Here is an 18,413-nt window from a genome sequence, read left to right as displayed (position 1 = left end):
TTCATTCCCCCTCCACCACCACCCTCGTTTCTCCTCCGCTCAGACTGCCCGCAGCTTGCTTGCCCCCGTGCTGCCTGCTCCCTGCCTGCCACTGCAAACCCAGTGGATTATTTTAGCATCTCCGCCTTGCAGAAATACCAGATATTTCCACCTGTGCAATCTTACACAAGATCACTTTTCTCCAAAAAAGAGGTAGCCTGAGGACTAGGACATACAATCCCAAAAAGCTAGGATTTTTAAGGCTCCAGGTGAGTGCTGCCCATTTAAACCAGCCCAAAAGGGTGGAAGGCAGCAAAAAGTGCTTAGTGACACAAAGCAGGCGATATAGGGACCTCACAGCAGGGCTGCCCTACAAGCACCAGTGCCCAGGGCACCCTGCAGAGGTGTCCTACATGCAGGGCTGCAGCACGCAGAGCTGTGAGGATAGCCAGCACAGCGTGGGAGCCTGGTGACAACCGGCCCTGAGGACCTCTCTCCTTGTGCCAAGAGGGGCAGAGCCACCTGAGGACAAGGAGCCCCAGCCCCACACTAAACCCACACGCGCTGGGTCCATCCCAGCATTGGGTTACTTCTGCCCTGGAAGGCAGACCTGGAGGTGCGGGGCCCTGACGGAGGCAGAGCCGGGTGAGCGGCACTGTGCTTGGGTTTGTGTCACTCCTGGGGGGTGTTGTGGGTTTTAAGAGAACAGCAGGTACCCCACGGCCGGTCACGGGTGGGTGCCGGCCCCACAGCCTGACACGGGCCAGGCACAGGAGGGAACCAGCCCTCAGGGGGTCTGCGGCCTCACAGCCCATCACGGGTGCAGAACAACCCCACAGCTTGTCACACAAGCGGGCCCCTGCCCCACAGCCTGCCTCGAGCAGGTGCCGGCCCCACAGCCCAGCCCCACAGAGCTCGCTGGCGGTGCCCACGGGCATGCGGCGCCCTGCGGGACCCCAAGCCCCCCCCCCATCCCCCCTCGACGGCCGCTTGGCGGGAAGGGGGCGGCCCCTTATTAGCATGCGGCGCGGTGCATGCTGGGTACCTCGCCCTGACCTAAAAGCAGCCGCAGACCGAGGCTTTATATGCCGCCCGAAGCACCCACCGGGCTGTCCGGGGGAAGCTCACCGCCGAGGCCACCCACGGGGTGCCCGTCACCCGCCGGCCACGCCTCGGGGAAGGTCTGAGGGAAGGGCCGCTCGCGGCCCCAGCAGGGCCCCGCCCGCGCGGGCGGGTGAGCCACCAGCAAGGGGGGGCGCCGCGCTGGGCCGGCCTGGGCAGGAGAAGCCGGGAGCGGGGCGCGGGGGGGCGCCGCCCCCCAGCTCCCCCCGCCCCGGCGGATGCTCGTGGCCCCGCGGTGCCTTGAGACAGACTCACGGCCGGCGCGCTGAGTCCAATGGGTGAGGTGGGGCACGGCCCCACAACCCAATTCAGACTACTCTCCCCCGGGCGCCATTTTGTGTGGGGGCCCCTCTGTCCACCATTATAGGAGGAAGAGGAATACCCCAGCATTTTGTGACAGAAACACCCCCAGCACCCGTTCATACACCATTTTGTGACAGAAACACCCCCAAAACCCCCACACCTAACATTTTATGACAGAAACACCCCCCAAAAACCCCACACCTAACGTTTTATGACAGAAACACCCCCCAAAACCCCCACACCTAACATTTTATGACAGAAACGCCCCCCAAAAACCCCACACCTAACGTTTTATGACAGAAACGCCCCCCAAAAACCCCACACCTAACGTTTTATGACAGAAACGCCCCCCAAAACCCCCACACCTAACATTTTATGACAGAAACGCCCCCCAAAAACCCCACACCTAACGTTTTATGACAGAAACACCCCCCAAAACCCCCACACCTAACATTTTATGACAGAAACGCCCCCCAAAACCCACACACACACCATTTTATCACCCCCAGATGACAGAATCACCCCCAACACCCCCACCATTTTATGACAGAAACACCCCCCAACACCCTCAGAACCTAGAGGCAGAGGCTGGGGGGAGCCAGATGACACTTTGCACTGTCTGCCCCCACCCCAACCTCTCCTCCCCCCAAAAAAGAAACCACAAACACAGTTTTATATCAAAGCTTTCCACAAACTGCTGTTGGTTTCTCGCAGCGATACACGTGCATCGCCCCCTCCACTCACAAAGGGCTGGGGTAGCGGCGCTGGGAGAGCAGCCTGGGTTGGCTGGGTCGGGCGGCGGTGAGCTGGGGAAGCACAGGAAGAGATGTTCATGGTTTGTTCCCACTGCCTCCCAAAATAGGCGTGATGCCTGGCCACAATCTTGTCTCTATCATGCCCAAAAGTCAGGGTGCTGGCCCCCCTCCCAGTCCAGCAGCAGCCCAGGAGGAGGCTCTCACCTGGGAGATCTCGGCAGGGTTGAAAAGCGGGATTGTCCCCAGCGGTGGTTGGTTGAAGCCGGGCTGCAATGGGTGAAGGGAGAGACGCCATACTGTCAACCCCGATTTCAGAGCTGTCCTAAGCAGAGGGGTGGCTGGACACCACCACGCCCACCTCTCCTCACCTGATCTCCAGCCTTGTGACTGTCCATAGCCCACGGGCCCTTCATGTCAATGGACACTGCAGTAGCAACAAAGAGATTTCACTTTTTGGTGATTCTGGGGCATGCAACTCAAAAACAACCTTAAAAAAATAAAAGGAGCAGCTTCCCAAAGGGAGGGGGCAGAGGTGCCCCATGCCACACTTACCAGGGTTTCTGGAGGTAGGCAATGGGGAGGCTGAAGGACTCATCCCAGCCGCAGGAGCAGTGTCAGGTGGGGATGGCGACATCCGTTCCTGAAACACATCCACCCATTCAGGGCTCTGTGTGTGGAGAAGACCTTTGCCCTGCACGCTCCGGTTTGGGGTGCCAGCCTGCACCCCCTGAAGAGCCACTATGGGGGCTATAAGGCAGCTGGCTGGGGTAAGCAATCCCTGGGGAGATTGCCTAGAGCTTGGGGCACCTCCCAGAGCAACAATGCTTCATGTATTTACAGTTATTATCAATGAAGGATTCACTTCTAGGATTGAAGGATGGAGGGGAGGGATGAAGGGAGCAATGCACCACCCATCCTCATAGCTGCACCTGTGTCCCTCCTACCTGTGGTTCTGGTGTGGGGCAGTCTGCAGCAGACGTGGCTTTGGGAGAGGCTTCCGTAGTGGGCTTCGACCGAAACCAGCCAAACCACCTGAATCCAGAGCTCTAGCAAGCACAGGTTTCACGGTCAACGCGGCGAGCGGGTGAGGCTGCTACAAGCCCACAGGATGGGAGCAGGACAGTGCCTGCAGCTCCCCCTTGTACTGCCGACACCCAGACAGACATTTTGTCCATTTTGTCCAAGGCACGGCTGGGAGAGGGTGGCCAGGCACAGGACAGCCCAGCATCAGGGACAGCCACGCTTCCCGTCAGCTACAGCATGCTTACCTTGTCCTCACCCGGCGTCACCTCCGCTGCTGGCTCCTCGGGTGCGCTGTCTGAGGACGGCTGGCTGCCTTCCTCCTGGGAGCTGGTCGAGCTCTCCGAGACCGAGCGAGCTCTTGTGCTTAACCCCTGCTGGCATTGGAGACCAGGTCTGTAACATGGTGCTTGTGGAGCACTGAGTGTGACCAGAGCAGCCTGGGGCCACCACCACAGCAGGCTTGATGGTTAATGTCCACAGGCACCCATTGTGTCCCTTATGGCAGGTGGGAAGGTGCTGCCAGGTGCCCCAGAGATGGGAAGGAGGATGCTGGAGAGGGCCACCATGACCCCTCAGCTCTCCCCAGGGGGACAGGTGGCACCGTGATGTGTGGTATGGAAACCAAGGTGTGGAAGGAGAGGAATCAGTGAGTCCCACGTCCCCATCTGAACACGAAGCACTGCGGTTTGACCGCTCACCCCAACTCACTGGCTCTGCTGGCAGGGACGGCTGCTGCTGCACCTCATGGGCGTCTTGGGGCTCTCCAGCATCTCCTAAGGAGTAGAGGAGAAGACATGGTCAGGGTTCAGCCCAGGAAGCTCCTGCCCCATCTGTTGAAGGTCATTTAAGTCCCTTGCTGCTTTGGGCAATGCCTCGTAGGAAAGACAACCCACATGACCAAGGTGATGGTCCTGGTGGAAACTGCTTGGGTGCATGGTGACCATGACACCATGTCTGGGACAAGGCTGGAGCACCTTCCTGATAAGCAAGGTGCTGGGGCAAAGGCAGTGGCGTTCAGAGCAACACGTGCCTTAGGGAGGCCGTGTCTTCCCAACGGACACCCCACTCAACTGCCACAACTTGCAGACAGGCATTTCTGCAGAAAAGCCAGGCTGGTGCCTACCTGCTGGTGGCACCACCTGCGGAGAGGGCTCAGAGGAAAGTCCTCCTGGAGAGGTGGCCGGTCCCATGCCCAGTGCTGCAACTTCAGCAGGTGCCAGGGGCTGGATGGACGCATCCTGGTGGGGACTGGGTCCCTGTGGTGGCACAGGGGGGACAGGCTGGTGCCACAGCTCCTGCTGGTAGCCATCGCTCAGGGGTAGCTCATGGTTGGGCTCTCCACCTGCAAAACACATCCAAGAGCTCACACCAGTGTTTGCAATTCCATCGGGCTGTTGCACTGGGTTTTCTTCTTCTCCATTATACATCAGTGGGAGCTGCGAGGGTGAGAAGGGACCCCAGGGACCACACGTGGGCGAGGAAGGAGGCAGGGCATGGAGCAAGACGCTCCAAGGAAGGTGGGCTGTGACTGATGGTGGAAAACCTCCTGGGAACCTGCCTGAGGTTGCAAACAAGCCCAGAAGAACACTGTCAAAGTAGAGGCCAGGAGCAAGCAACACGTGCCCAGCAGTTGAAAGCAGTTGAAAGCAGCTGAAAGCAGTCTGGGGCCCTGAGCCTTTTTTTTCCCCTCTTGCTGCAAACCCGAGTGGGAGAGAAGACCCACAGCTCTCCAGCTGCAGCCTCACACATGAGCCCTCTCTTGCTTCAGGCAGATTTGTTCAAGGCTGGGTTTCTGTTTGAAGGGCAGGCTGAGTAGGTGGCGAGGGTTGGTTTTATTTAGCACATGCATGCGATGCTCTGCCTGATGTTAGACACGTGTCCCAGGGATGCCCCAAGGCACGTGTCCCTCCTGCGCACCGCTTGCTCCAGCTCTGGGTCTCTGGGCAGAAACGTGCTCTTCACGGAGCATCTTCTCTCCCATCACCCTCGGATGCCACCAGGCAGGAGCCAGACCCCACCAGGGGAAGGACCACACTTCTTCTTGGCTGAGGCTCTACCAAGCCCTTCGCTTGGCCTGTTGGCATCGCTCCCAGCCTGCTCAGGTCTCTGTACCCGCCTGGAGATGCTTGCAGAAAGGAGAAGGGACCAGTGCACCACCGATGCTTGACTCCACGTTCAGCTGGAGAAAGCCCAGGAGGAAACCACAGGGAGGCTGCTGTGCCCATGCCCATCCCAGCATGGCACTTGGGAGGACACTTTGCGATCAGCCCTAGAGCTGGGTCGCTGGGCCAAATCCTCTGCACCCAAGCAGGCTTCATCCAGGCTTTTTCTTTGCAGGATAGATGAATTCAGCATCAAGCCAGCTTTCCCTGCACACAAGTCCACTGATGAGGAACAACAAGGCAGCCTCCCGTCCCGAGGTTGGCTCTGGACAGCCTTCTCAATGAAGCAAAGTGCTGGGCACAGGGAAAGCAAGCGAGCTGCGGCAGCCACGGTCTCGGAGAAGTCATCCCATCATACCTGCGATGTGTTTTTTTCAGAGAGGGACGATCATAGCCTCAACCCTGATAGCAGCAGGAGGCAATCAGGATTGATGATCCTTTTTACTGCCTGGGAGAGCTCCTTGAAGGGGAATTTGGCAGCAGCAGGGAAAGCTGATAGGAAGAAATGGCTCGGAGAAATCTGTCTTGTTTTATCCTGTCTGCTCCAGCCTTCGTCCTCTACCCATCAGTGCTGGCGTCTCTGCTGCCAGTCCTCAGCGCCAGAAAACTGGGTACGAGCAGGTAGCCAGGAGCAAACAGCCGTGCCCAGCGAACATCCTCCTGATAGAGGTGGCCATGGGGCACCACCAGGGAGCCACCCAGCTGGGCTTCTCCTCGATGGGATGCCCAACAGATGTGTGCCACCGGCACCCTCCCCACCCACAGAGATAATTAGGCCCAGTGAGGTAATTAGGCAGGCAACCTTTGAGATGCAACCCCAGCAGCCGCTGTTCCCCTTCCATACCTGGGGTGGATGCAGCAGCCCAGGAGAGCTCCGGCTGGGTCAGTGCTACCTCTGGAGTGAGGTCGTCCTCCGTCTGCAGGGAGCCAGAGGACAAACGTGACAAAGAGGAGGACAGGGTGGCACAGGGCAAAGCCCAAGTACACCACGCAGACAGTGTGAAGGAAAGCACAAGCTCAATTAAAGGAGACCCCCCATACCAACACCCCTGTGGCTCTCTGCCCCGCTGCGAGCGGGCAGTAGGGGAAGCCAGAGGGACACAAAACCACCAGAAGAGATGAGACCTGGAGCACCCCAGGGCTGCTCCTCACCTCCCAGTGCTGGCAGTGGGCTCGGAGCTGCAGCAGCCACTCTGGCTCCAGCGCCTGGTCCTGTTCAGGCATCTCCAGCAGCAGCGGGTCACAGAGCTTCAGCCGCTCGGCCAGCTGCAGGGACGGGGACAACGGGGATTTTCCTGATATCTAGGTGAAGTCTGCCTCGCTGCAAGTTAAGCCTCTTGATTCTTGCTCTGCAAATGCTGCAGGGATGGCCAGGCGCCAGCCCCTAAAATCAACCTCCTGCACACTGGAGAACCCTTATCACATCCCCCCGTGCCCCCTTCCTCCCCCAGCTTATCTTGCCTGCAGAAAATAACCCCGAGGTCATTTTCCCCTCCACCTCTTATCACCTGAGCTCTTCTCTTCATCGCTGGCTCCAATCTGGCACTGTCCCTGAGCACAGCATCCAAAATGGGGCACAGTGCCCCAGCTGAGACCCCTGAGCACGGGGGATTATCACCTCCTTGTCTCACACATGCCATTCTTGCTCTCACAGCCCAGAATAACATGATAACATTGGCTTTTTTTTTTTTTTCCAGCAGCATCCTGTTATCATTTTACTGCTCAATATTTTTTCCGTGCTCCACTGTCTCCCCCAGGTCCCTCTCTGCAGCATTGCTGCTGCACGTTTCATTTCTCCAGCACGAGAAGGGTCCATGCCACTCCAGCCAAAGCCATCTGAATGACCTGGGACTCCTGCTTAGACCTGGGTCCACTTTCAAGACAGAAGGTAGAGGGGAAACAACACCCAAAGCACAGATCTTCGTCCAGTCTGTTCTTTCTGTTATCGATCCTCTCTCTGGGGACTTGTCAAGCTCCCTCCCAGCTCCATTTCCCCGCCTGGCACTGATTTACGCTCCTTTGAAGGCTGCCACCCCAAGGGCCACCCTGCAGACCTCAGCATTCCCCCTCTGCACCAAGTCCACATCGTCTGCTTCTTCCTTATCCCAAAGATGTTACAAATGGAACCTAAACCAGCATAAACCCAGCTCCCACCACCAGCAGGTGACAGCGAGATGGGACCTGTCCTGGGGACAGGGACCAGCTGTGGAGCCGCCCAGCGCGGCCGGCCAGACCCCACCGTCCCAGCTTTGTGCAAACACACGTGTGCTCATCCTAAATCAATTGCAGGAAAGAGGAAATTATAAGCATGATTACTCCTAAACGGGGGGAATGTTTAATCCAAAAGCTAATGTGCACTTTGATCCAATATTAATGAACCAGCACCTGGTTGTATATCGTCCCCAGCTTCAAAAGAGGGGAAGTCTTAATCAAACACTAATGTGTATCATAATTTGTAACACAGTCTAAAACATCAAAGACAAGAGTGTCTACGAATGCAATGGTTTTTCAGATGAAAGTGTTTTCTCCCAGGAGAAGCATTATCCCCAGCAGAACCGCAGATCTGAGAGGCTGTTAGACGGTAAATAGGTTTCGGCAACGGTGTGTGGATGGGGGTGCGATGCACGATGCCGAGTTTTGGGGCTGAATGTCATTCCTGCAGCATCCCGCACCCCTGCTCCCCCCATCTCACCCTGCACCCCGCGGGGGAAGGTACTGCCATGGGAAGATGTGCGACCTGCCCCTGGGGACATGGGACACTGATGCCCACCGTGCCCCAGCGTGGGATGTGGGATTTCCAGTTCAAGCTGCAACACTGTCACCAAAAAGGGGTGATGTGCAAGCACCAGCACCTCACACCTGCCATAGGTACCTCCCAGCTCACCATGAGCATGAGTTTTGCAAGGAAGAAGCTCCGAGCTGCAAGCAGGGACATGCTCCCATTCACTGCCAGCCCAGAAGAGTCCCCAGCCAGAAAACTCAACCATGAGATGATGTGCTGGGGAGGAAACATCAAGCGCCCTGTGGATTTTGGCTTCTCAAAAGTGAATCTAACAGTCTGTGCTATTTAAAAGTTCAAAAACTCCTCCACAATAGAAAGCATCCTTGGCCTCTAAACAACTCCATCCCTGTTTGGCAGGTGATACCATCGATGTGTGCAGGCACCCAAGTGAAGTCCCAGATTCGACAGGACCCCAGTGATGTCCCCAACCGGGATGTGTGCAGCAGGGGCACAAGACTCACCTTCACCAGCTGCTGGGCCAGGGCGGGGTGGCTGGCCGGATCCTGTCCCAGGAGCACGGTGGCGATGTGCTCGCAGTAGTTCAGGGCCTGGGCTGGGAGCCCGTGGTCGGCCAGGCGAGAGGCATAGAGGAGCTTGTACACCTTGGGAGAGCAGTGGTCGTAGGACGGGAGCAAGGGGATGCTCACACCCGCCGGTCCCCAAAACCCAAAGCCCTGCCTTGGAGCAGCCCCTTGGCCACCGCAGCCCCACCATCAACCCCAAAAAGCAGCAAGAGACCAAGTTTTGGAGAGCAGCCCCTGCCCTCAGCTCCAGCAGGGCCGGGGAATGCTTATGGGATGCCTTACGGCCAGTCTGAGCAGCATCCGCGTTTGCTTGCCCTCACTACCTGGAAGGGGAGCAGGAAGGATTTGGGCTGCCGCAGCTGCTGGCAATACTCGAAGATTTCCATGCGCTGGATGGCCTCCGTGCTGGCGAACTGGGCAAATGCCTGCCTGCGGGGCAGAGGGGAGAGGGGTGCTCAGGGCATAGGAGCAAGGTTCTCCATCCCAACGGGCCGCAGCTCCGCAGCGGTGCCATCCTGCAGCTGGAGGGGCCCGGAGCTCAGCTGGCATTAAGAGCAATAAAATCCCCCCAAACAGGCTTTGGTTTTGTGGGAGAGATCCCGGGGATGAGGAAGAGGGGGAGATGAAGCTATGGTGGGACTGGGCTGACTCACCGGTGGCTGCTGCCCAGCAGCGCCATGCGGTCTGCTTTCGCCCCGAAGTAACCGAAAGGAATATCTGCCATCAGGTAGCAGAAGTGAGCTGCTTCCACGGCTCCCCGGCCAGCTGGGGGAAGGCAGACACAGATACTCAGCCCTGACAAGCAAGCAACACCAGCTCGGCGCTGCTTTGAAGGCCTTCAAGCTCTCATGAAAATCCCAGGCATCTCCAGAAGAGCAGCTAACTGAGCAGCTCCCCAAAAGGGGTAGCATCGTGGCCTCAGCTCACCCAAGCTGTCCCCCATGGTGATGATGGCCCGGTGGTTCAGCTCCATGTCTCCCACCTTGTTGGACAGCAGCACGGCCAGGTGGGGCCTCCAGTCTCCCCACTTGGCATCCCCGCAGCTCTGGAGGGAGAGGAAAGCCAACGTGAGATGAGGTGGTCACCACCAGGCAGGTGTCACCAGTGGGTGACAGCACAGGCCAGGACAGGCTCACAGACCTGTGCCACCTGTGGGATCCTTCCTGACATGAGCTGGAAGAGGGTCTGCAGCGGGTCGTTGGTGGCCAGTGTGCTGGTGAACCTGCGAGGAGACAGCAGAGATGGGGATGCTGTGTTGGGACCCCAAAATTCTCACACGCCTCCTAGGGCACGTCCCAGAAGCCCCAGCAAAGCAGTGTCCTGGGGGGCTTTGTTTTGCTGCTGAAGGTAAGGCAGAAAGGAGAGCAAGCCCCACCAGGCTGGTGAGCTGTGCTGCCTCCGGAGCAGGCGAGTCTCAAGGACAATGCTGGATAAAACCTTCTTAAAAGGATTCGGGATGCGTGAGAGAAAATTTTTGCTTAACCCTCCCTGAAGGGATCAACCCAATCCAGACTAAGTATATTAATTCCACTAGAAAATGCTCACACGAGTAGGATGAACAGCTCAGCCTGAGCTAGATCCCGGCAAAGATGGCTCAGCTACCCCTACCCCAGCCTTTGCCCACCTGCAGCTAGAGCAAAGCCAAGCACTTGGAATAAATCCACCCCACATCACTGGGGAACAGCTTTTCTTCTGCTTCCCGGCCCCCCATTTGGTTTCTGCTGTCCCTCAGGAAGCCTGAAGGACTCCGGCCCACCTGGACAGGTGCTCCCCTCTCCCCTTTGGCTCCTCTGAAAGGTCCAGCTGAAATCGGGGCTCTGTTTCAGTGCCTCGGGGCTGAGGGCACCCAGGGGGATACCCAGGGGAGTACCTGCTCGGCAAAGCCGATCACCAGCAGCTCACCTTGCTTGAACTCCCCCACTTACCCAGTGAGCACCCAGCTGTAGGTCCGCGGGTCCATCTTGCTGGAGAGGAAGAGAGCATGGCCCCACAGCTGGTTTCTCATGGCCCAGAGCAGGGCGTCCTGCAGCCAAGGCAGAGGGGTAAGGGGTCCGCGCTCACTGCTCTCCTCTGCTCACCCAGCTCGGAGAAGAACCTCAGGGACTACGTTGGGTTTAACTAATACCCTCCAAAAAACATTCACAAAGGCCTATTTAGCTTTCTGACTTCCACAACGATGACAACTATTGTACAAACACAACTTGAAGAGTTGATCCTGCAACCGCAAGATACTTCTTGACCGCCTTTAAAACCTGCCTGGAGAGGCCAACGGGACCAACAAAATAAGTCAGCCCTACATCCCGGGTCCTGCTCACAACTTACTTTCTTTCTGCCGTAGTAGAGGAGCTTGGTGAACTTCTCCACTATCTGCACCTGCGTCTCCACGACGGGAGGGACTTCTCCTGTAATGAGGTCCAGCGTCCCCGGCTGGCGCCACTCATCCTCCGCCAGGCTGGTTGGGTTCTCCATGGGGTTTTGCCTCTTGTACTTCTCCTGGTGCCTGCGGTCTTGCATCAGCAGCTCGGCCACGTCTGAGCCCACCATGGACTGTGGAAGGGGAGGTGGGGAAGGGAGGAACAAGGCCTGTGGAGGCTGCCCAACGGCACTTCCAGCCCAACGCCCATACACTCTTCCCAGCAAGACCAGCCTTGGCCACCAGCATGCAGCTGGGGGGGTAAAGGAGCCAGCACCACTCCCAAGACTGTCACAGCTCTGAAGATATTGTTCACCCACTTCCAACAAGCAGCCACAGACTAGATGTGGTAGATTTCATTGGATTAAGGGATTCATCTCCTTGCAACAGAGCTGCCATTGCATTGGGCTGCTGGTGGTTCACAAGGACGAGAAGCAATGCAGAAGAAGGGTTTTGCTACAAATACCCAGGCAGTACCAAAGTGATTGACAGCAACGTGGGAATGGGATGGTTTTAACCTTCCCCTAAAGCAGCCACTGGATCAAGAGGCACATAAGGGGCCTCACTTGTCTCACCACAAAGATCAAAAGGGTCAGAACCTACCCCGTTCTGCCGGCAGAGGAGGACCAGGAGTTTCCAGAGAAGAGCTGAATCTCTGCCTCTTTGTGTTGAGAGATCACAGCTTGTGGCTATCTTCTGCTGGCAAAATGTCATCACATCCACCTTGTGCAGATCTTCCCTACGGCAGCAAACAAAGGGATCAAAAGAAACCCAAGGGAAAGCAATCTAGGACATCATTAAGAATCAAAGCGCCCCCAGGTTCACTGACAGGGATGCCAAAGATTCAAAGAAGCAAGAGACAGAAAAGAGAAGATCCTAAGCAGTCAAAGACACATACTGCATTGACCCCACTAAGCTCAAAAATGCTTAAGAAATTTGGTCATTTTGATGACTCTTTGCAGATTTCTGTATTTCGGGGGTGCTGAAGGCCTCTCACACCCTCTGCCCTACTAACCTGTTCCCCAATCTACCTGCAAAGATCCCCCACTTTGCCTAGGTGCAGTGCTGTCACAGACGTGGATGTCCAGGGCTGTAGGAGCAGGCACACATAGAGGCAGTATCTTTTATTTGATTAACTGCCACCATGCAGGGCAAAAGACACAGTTATGACCATATAAACCCTTAGGGTCTGACACAGAGGCAGAACCTTTAAGCTGTGTGCAAACCAGGCAGTACTACTCTGTCTTATAATGAGAAAAATCTGACAATTATACAGAAGGGGTGGCTGAGAGACACGGGGAATGTCAGCCAGAGGAGAGGGACCTCCAGATCTTCTACCCAGTTTCTGAGCACCTGCAGCTTTTGCTCAGTAAAAGTTTTTTCTCCTTTTGCATTCTGGTGTGACCAGGAGAATTGCCTGGTGCAACACGCTATGATTCATCCCCAGGCTCACACTGCAAGAAGTTGAGTATTAGGTTGAATATCAATAGCCTCAGAGGGAAAAAGCTTAGGGAAGGGTAAACCACAGAAGTCCAAAGAATGTCCCAAAACTCAGTTTGTTGGGGTATGAACACAAAATAAGATCAGACGTACAAAGCGCACCAAACCCCCACCCCATGGACATTCAGAAAAGCCACTTGCCACGACACAAACCAACCAACACCGCGTGGAGGGGACAGGCTCCCCGTCCGAACCCAGACTCGGCCCTTGCACACATTCACCTCCCAAAACCAGGGGGGCCTTTGGAGCCTGCCTTGGGCTTGTGCCAGCACAGGACGTGGCTCTGAGACCCACCAGGTCCATACCTGGCCAGTGGCCCTGGGAATGCCTGCAGCTCCTCCTGCTCTTTCGTGCCTTGAAGGATTACCTAAAAAACAGCAACAAATTCAGCAGCTGGACTCCAGTAAGGAGGCCAGCTCCCACTGGACTAGCTGAAAGTCAGCACCTTGGCCCAGGGTTTAACAGTGCTGGCGAACCCATTCTCTGCCTTGTTAAGGTAACCCCACAGCATCAAAATTAAACCATCATGTGAGGCCCCATGGCCAGGATGGTCCTTGAGATGGCACCTGCCTCCTCTGGGAGGCAAGAAAGGAGGGAGAAGTGTTGTGGTGGACTCAAGGGATGGGTATGGCCTCCGTATAGGAGCACCTCGGGAAGGTAAGCAGATTTGCCCCTCAGAGGGGTATGGACCATGTCCACCCCAACAGAAGGGGATCGCTGTGAGCAGGCCATGGACAACATGAGGGTTGTGGAGCCAAAGGAGCAGGAGATGGGGTCCAAAGGCTGAGAGCGATGCCCAGGTAGGGGCTGGCACAATGAGGCCTAGGAGGCCATGAGGGCTGGAGACAAGATGGTAGCAGGGGGTCGGGAAGGCTGCTGAGGAGGCCACTTGGGTGAGGAACGGTGTCTGACGTTGGGGTGGAAGGGGCAGCTCCAGTGACGGAACCACGGGTGGATTCGGGAGCTGGGGCGTACCTCCAGGCTGTGCAGCTCGACCAGGGGCCTCTGCCCCTCAGCAGGGCTGTGGGGACACACCAGCACCAGCTGCCCTCCAGCCCCAAAGCACACCGCCCTGTGCGGCAGCGAGAACTTGGGGGGTGCCAGAAGGCCGGACACCGAGGGCCCCCCTGCAACGACACAGGCCAGCGTGAGTCCCCCACCCTGACCCCACACCACCACCTCCATGGTGAGATGACCAGCTCCCATCCTGGCCCCTCAACTCGAGCAACGCTCCGGTGGCCCCACACACAGGGACCGTCCCCTATAGCAGAAGACAAATGGGAGGCAGCTCCTCGCACCCAGCAGGGTCACCTCCAGCAAACATCCACGCCACAGGACAGCAAACCTCCTAACAGCAGCCGTTTATTTACTTGTCCTCACCTCCCTGCGCTGGGCTCCAGCTCTCCGAAAACGCGGTGTCGCAGTGGTCGGCTCCGTCGCGGATGTACTGGCTGAGCTCGTAGCCACTGGAGCTGAGCCCCGACTCGCGGTACTGCAGGAGCAGGCTGGGCTGGCCCGCGGCATGGTGAGGAGGGGAGAAGACATGAACCTGGCTGAGAAACTAGGGGATCCACCGCTCACCCGGGGCGGCAGGACCCACTGATTGCTGATTGCTGTCCTAACAGCTCAAGCCCTTCAGCATCCTAGATTCATTCGTCCAGCAGACAGATTTCATAAATCCTAATAACCCCTGAATAAAACATTTAGCAACAAGCCTAACGTAGCAAAGCAGCCCTTTTCTCCTCATCATCTCCCAGCTGGAGGAGGGGCATAGGATGGCTCCCTAAATCCCTGGGGGAGCCCCGAGCCTTTCCCCCCATCCCTGCCCATCCTGGGGTTACCTCTCGGGGCTGGCCACTGGCCTCCCCCCCTGCCCATGACCGCCTGGAGCCCTCCTTGTACACGTCGTAGCTCTGGGACCTGCAGGAGGGAGCAAAAGGAGACACTCTTGGTGCTGGAGATTTGGGGACTGGCCACAAACCCACTGGTTTGTGGGAAGGGATGAGCCGCAGCCCGAGCACCCCCTCACCTGTCCTGCCCAGGTGGGCTGGTGGTCAGGTTGGGATGGTAGCCCCTGTGGTAGTGCTGGTCCCGGTAGGCACTGCTCTTGCCATAGGGCTCGGTCTGTCTCACGTCTAGAGAGGGAACCAAGATTTCGCGTTGCCCCTCTGGAGCAGCGAGCCATTGTGGAGTTACAAAAACAAAGCAACGAGCCAGACAATTTGCCGCGCACACTCCATTTGCTTCCAATTAGCCCGGCAAGTCAGAGGTCCGAGGAAGCCTTGCACACGTCTGCCAACACCACCCTTCCTTCTTTCCTGCCTCCCCTTTTCTTCAGCCCAGAAATACAGCAAAAACGAGGTCCCAGCCACCCCGACCACATCAGCATCCTCATGCTCAGCCTGCACCCGGGCACAATGCAGATTTTGAGCCATGCAGGTCAATATTAAATGCTCCCTTGGGACACATTAAATGTGCCCAGCTCCCAAATGCAAATTTAGGGCAGCACAGCCCGGGGAGGACAGCACTGGTGGCCTGTAAGCATGGCCAGGAGAAAGCCCTGGAGGTGTGCAAGCCCCAGGACATCCCATTCCAGAGAAGACCTCGCCTCTTCTGCGAGCCAGAGGTCTGTCCCCATATCCAGAGGAGGAGAGGGTACCTCTGTCACCCTGCCAGGCCACAGGCTGCCGCTGGTGGCTTTGGTAAGCGTGGTTGTCCCCATAGGCGGCCGCTGGGTACTGCCAGTGGGGGTCTTCATGTCCTTGCCTGGAACAACACAATGCGTGGAGCTGTGAAAGGACACCACGCCAGCCCCCAGGCCCCATCCAGGGATGGGACCTTTAGGGGCAGCAGGGATGATGGAGACAAAAAGCAGCTTCTCTGCCAAGAAGATTTCATCGAACCTTCCAGAAAAATCATTAATGAGGTGGAGGGATGAGGAGGGGCTCAGCATGAGCCATACTAAAAGCCACATGCCTCCTACCTGGAGTAGGGCCTGAGGGGGTGGCTGCTCTCGTAGCTCTCTGCCCGGGATGCCGGGCGGCGCGTGTCTCTGCCGGGGGGGTGGCCCTGCTCCCAGGAGCCGGGACGAGGCGGGGGACCCACGTGGAGGACAGGCCACCAGGGAGGTGGCCCGTGGTGGCCCTCTGCCCACACAGCCCACCTCTCACCCCGGGCTGCATGGCCCTGCCGAGGCAGGGGCGGCCTCAGGGGGGCCCAGGGCTCCATCCAGAAGATCCGAGGGGCTTCGGAGGCCTGGGAGCAACGAGATAGATGACAAAGGGCTTCAACAAGGGCTTTCCACCCACACCAAAGCCTCCTCTGAAGCCTGTTGCCACCTTCTGCCCACCCTCCTGCAAGCCTGCCATCCTCTGTTTCCAAAACACCCACAGCAGAGGCAAGATAAAACATTGATTTCCCCTTTTGTCTCCCCATGAAGCTTCCCGTAAAACATTGGGATGAAAGTGGCCATCGCTGCGAGTGGTCTGCAGCCAGGCAGCATCCTCCTGGCCAGCCTGGAAAATGCCCCGGGTCACCACTTCCCCACGCAGGCGGAAAACCCGCTCCCCTCCACAACATGAGGGTAAAGCCCCGTGTTGTACATGCCATGCTATGAGCAGTGCCCCTCACGCTCAAAATTTAAGGCTTTTTGGGGTCATTTCACGTCTGAACAGAGGTGAAACAAGGGTTCAACCTAACTAACCTCCCCCTGCCCTGGTGCAAACATGCAGGTGCCCAACACTCGGGTTCTCCCCCATTTTCGGACCCCCCACAGCCGCACACACCTGCTGGGAGGCCGCTGGGGCCCTTCTTCCGCTCCCCAGGCGCCGCTGCCAAAGTCCACTGCCACCACAGGGGACAAAGGGCAGCAGCTCCTCCGCCCGGGTCCAGCCAGGTCGGTGCTGCTGCTGCTGCTGACGCCGGGCCCCCGGGGATCCCCTCCCACCTGAGAGGAAGCACACGAGACTCTGAGCCCCCCAAAAAGCGTATTTTTTCCTGCGTTCTTTTTTATTATTATTTTTAAGCCATGGTTCACGCATCCTCCCTTGCCCAGCTTCATGTTGCTCCCACTGCTGTACTCCCTAAGAAATTAGAAATAAAACCTGCTGATTAAGCTCAGCTGATCCGGACCCGACCACAGATGCATACGGCTCAAACAAACAACATCCATCCCGCTGGGTGCTGGCCGGGACACAATTTGGGCAGAACAGACCCAGGAAGCACCCCAGCAATGTCTCTAAGTCCTTACTCTGTAAGGGACTGGGGATTCCTTCCTACAGAGCCTCCTGCAACCCCTCGGGCACCCTAAAACACTGAAAAATTGAGGGAATTAAATCAAGCTGCATCACAGACCAACAGCACAGTGACACGCCATCTTCTCCCAAAATTGCAGGGTGGCCCTAGAAAAAGACCAGGGCCTCTCACTCCCAAATGTGTCCTGATCCCACCTGCACCACCAGGAGAAATCCCATTTTAAGGATGCTGGAAGATTACAGTGTTACAACTTCAGAGCTTGAAATTTCCACCCCACCGGGACAATAGAACTTTTCCCTGGTGAAAGAAATAAGCGCTCAGCCTCTGCAGAATTGAAGGTTTCAAATAAAAACCAACATCTGCATCGCTCAGCCGTGCCACCAGCCTGGAGGAAACGCAAACCAGGGAAGCGTCGTGCCCACGCCAACAAGCTGCTTGGGCAGGGCAGAATGAAGGCTCTCCTTTCAGTTCCACAGCTGCTCTTCATCATTTTGGGTGGCTGGGAGCAAAGTGAAATGTCTGATATGGAAAGGGCAGGTCTCCTGGGACAGCAAGAAAGGAGCCCTAGAGACCACAAGGATGCCACTTTAATACATTTAACATATATTTTAGTGTATATACACATAGATTTCTCCTCCTCCTATCTCCACTGACTAATAATTCCAGATTTCTGGCCAAGAGGTGACTACTGGCTGTTTCCAGCCCATTTTCTAGCAACCACGAGGATTTATATGTGGGACTTGTGAGGGGCAAGCAGTGCCGCTCGGAGCATCCGTGGCTTCTCAGGCTGCTGCTGCCAGCAAGACCTCGGGGTCTGGGCTGCAGGGAAGATGCTCGACCTGCAAGAAAGCAGCAGCAGCCTGTGCTGCTGGGATCTGGGATGTGGGAAATGCTGCCTGGGTGTGCGCTGGGGAAGGAGGTGGAAGAACCACTGCCAGCAACATTAAGCTGTGAGCAAAAGCAGCTTAAAATGGACAGCTGGGGAACACCAATTTCTAAGGAAAAACAAGCAGAAAAGCGTGTTAGAAGAGGAGAGCCAGGGGAAGGAGCTGGGAAATGAGAAGTGAAAGGAAGAGAAACAGACAAAAGGAGCAGGTGGGCTGGAAAGAAAGAGGGGAAGGAAAAAAAAAAAAAAGGTAGCCCTTGAACTGCATCTCTCCTAGCCAATACATTTCTATTTGAGAAGGATCCAGAGATGTCCTGGAAACCCCAGACCTGTGCCACAGGACTGCCACCAAGCGCACAAGTCCACTGCAAGGCAGGCAGCACGCACTATAAATGGCATTTGTTGGGGCACAGCTATCTCTTAAAAAAATTGTATTTTTCACTTTAAAAGGTTTCCCTGCTGTTGTCACAGTAACGAGATTAGGTGGAAAACATTTTTCTCCATGCCCTGGGGTGTGCGTCGCATCGCCTGCAGCCAGCCCGGGCTGGGCCACCAAGCCCAGCTGGGGAAAAAATCAGCGAAGCCTCAGCAGACGTCCTTGCAACCAAAGGAGAAACCGAGGTGGCCGCAGCACCTGAAGCTATTTTTAGGCGTTTTATGTTGTTTCTAATAAGCTCTGAGATGAGATCATTATTTTAAATGGCATCAGT

General features: G+C 56.7%; 1 protein-coding gene across 1 annotated transcript; it reads right to left on the bottom strand.

Moving 5' to 3' along the window:
- Positions 1-1,748: 1,748 nt before the first annotated feature.
- On the bottom strand, positions 1,749-16,915 carry LOC121074016 (protein transport protein Sec16B-like). Its single transcript, XM_040565683.1, has 25 exons — positions 15,547-16,915; positions 15,223-15,329; positions 14,593-14,698; positions 14,405-14,483; positions 13,944-14,073; positions 13,539-13,690; positions 12,869-12,930; positions 11,667-11,802; positions 10,973-11,197; positions 10,576-10,673; positions 9,791-9,872; positions 9,578-9,695; positions 9,304-9,415; positions 8,974-9,079; positions 8,588-8,728; positions 6,497-6,610; positions 6,189-6,261; positions 4,306-4,524; positions 3,916-3,955; positions 3,428-3,575; positions 3,104-3,205; positions 2,712-2,799; positions 2,528-2,583; positions 2,364-2,426; positions 1,749-2,210 (listed from the first exon to the last, which is right to left on the bottom strand). Exons 1-25 carry the CDS (start codon positions 16,170-16,172, stop codon positions 2,145-2,147), a joined length of 3,249 nt encoding a protein of 1,082 aa, XP_040421617.1. The 5' UTR covers positions 16,173-16,915; the 3' UTR covers positions 1,749-2,144.
- Positions 16,916-18,413: the final 1,498 nt, after the last annotated feature.

Source organism: Cygnus olor, chromosome 8, assembly GCF_009769625.2.
Source record: "Cygnus olor isolate bCygOlo1 chromosome 8, bCygOlo1.pri.v2, whole genome shotgun sequence".
Classification (NCBI taxonomy): domain Eukaryota; kingdom Metazoa; phylum Chordata; class Aves; order Anseriformes; family Anatidae; genus Cygnus; species Cygnus olor.
Note: the sequence above shows the minus strand (reverse complement) of the source record. Positions and strands in the feature narration are given on the sequence as shown.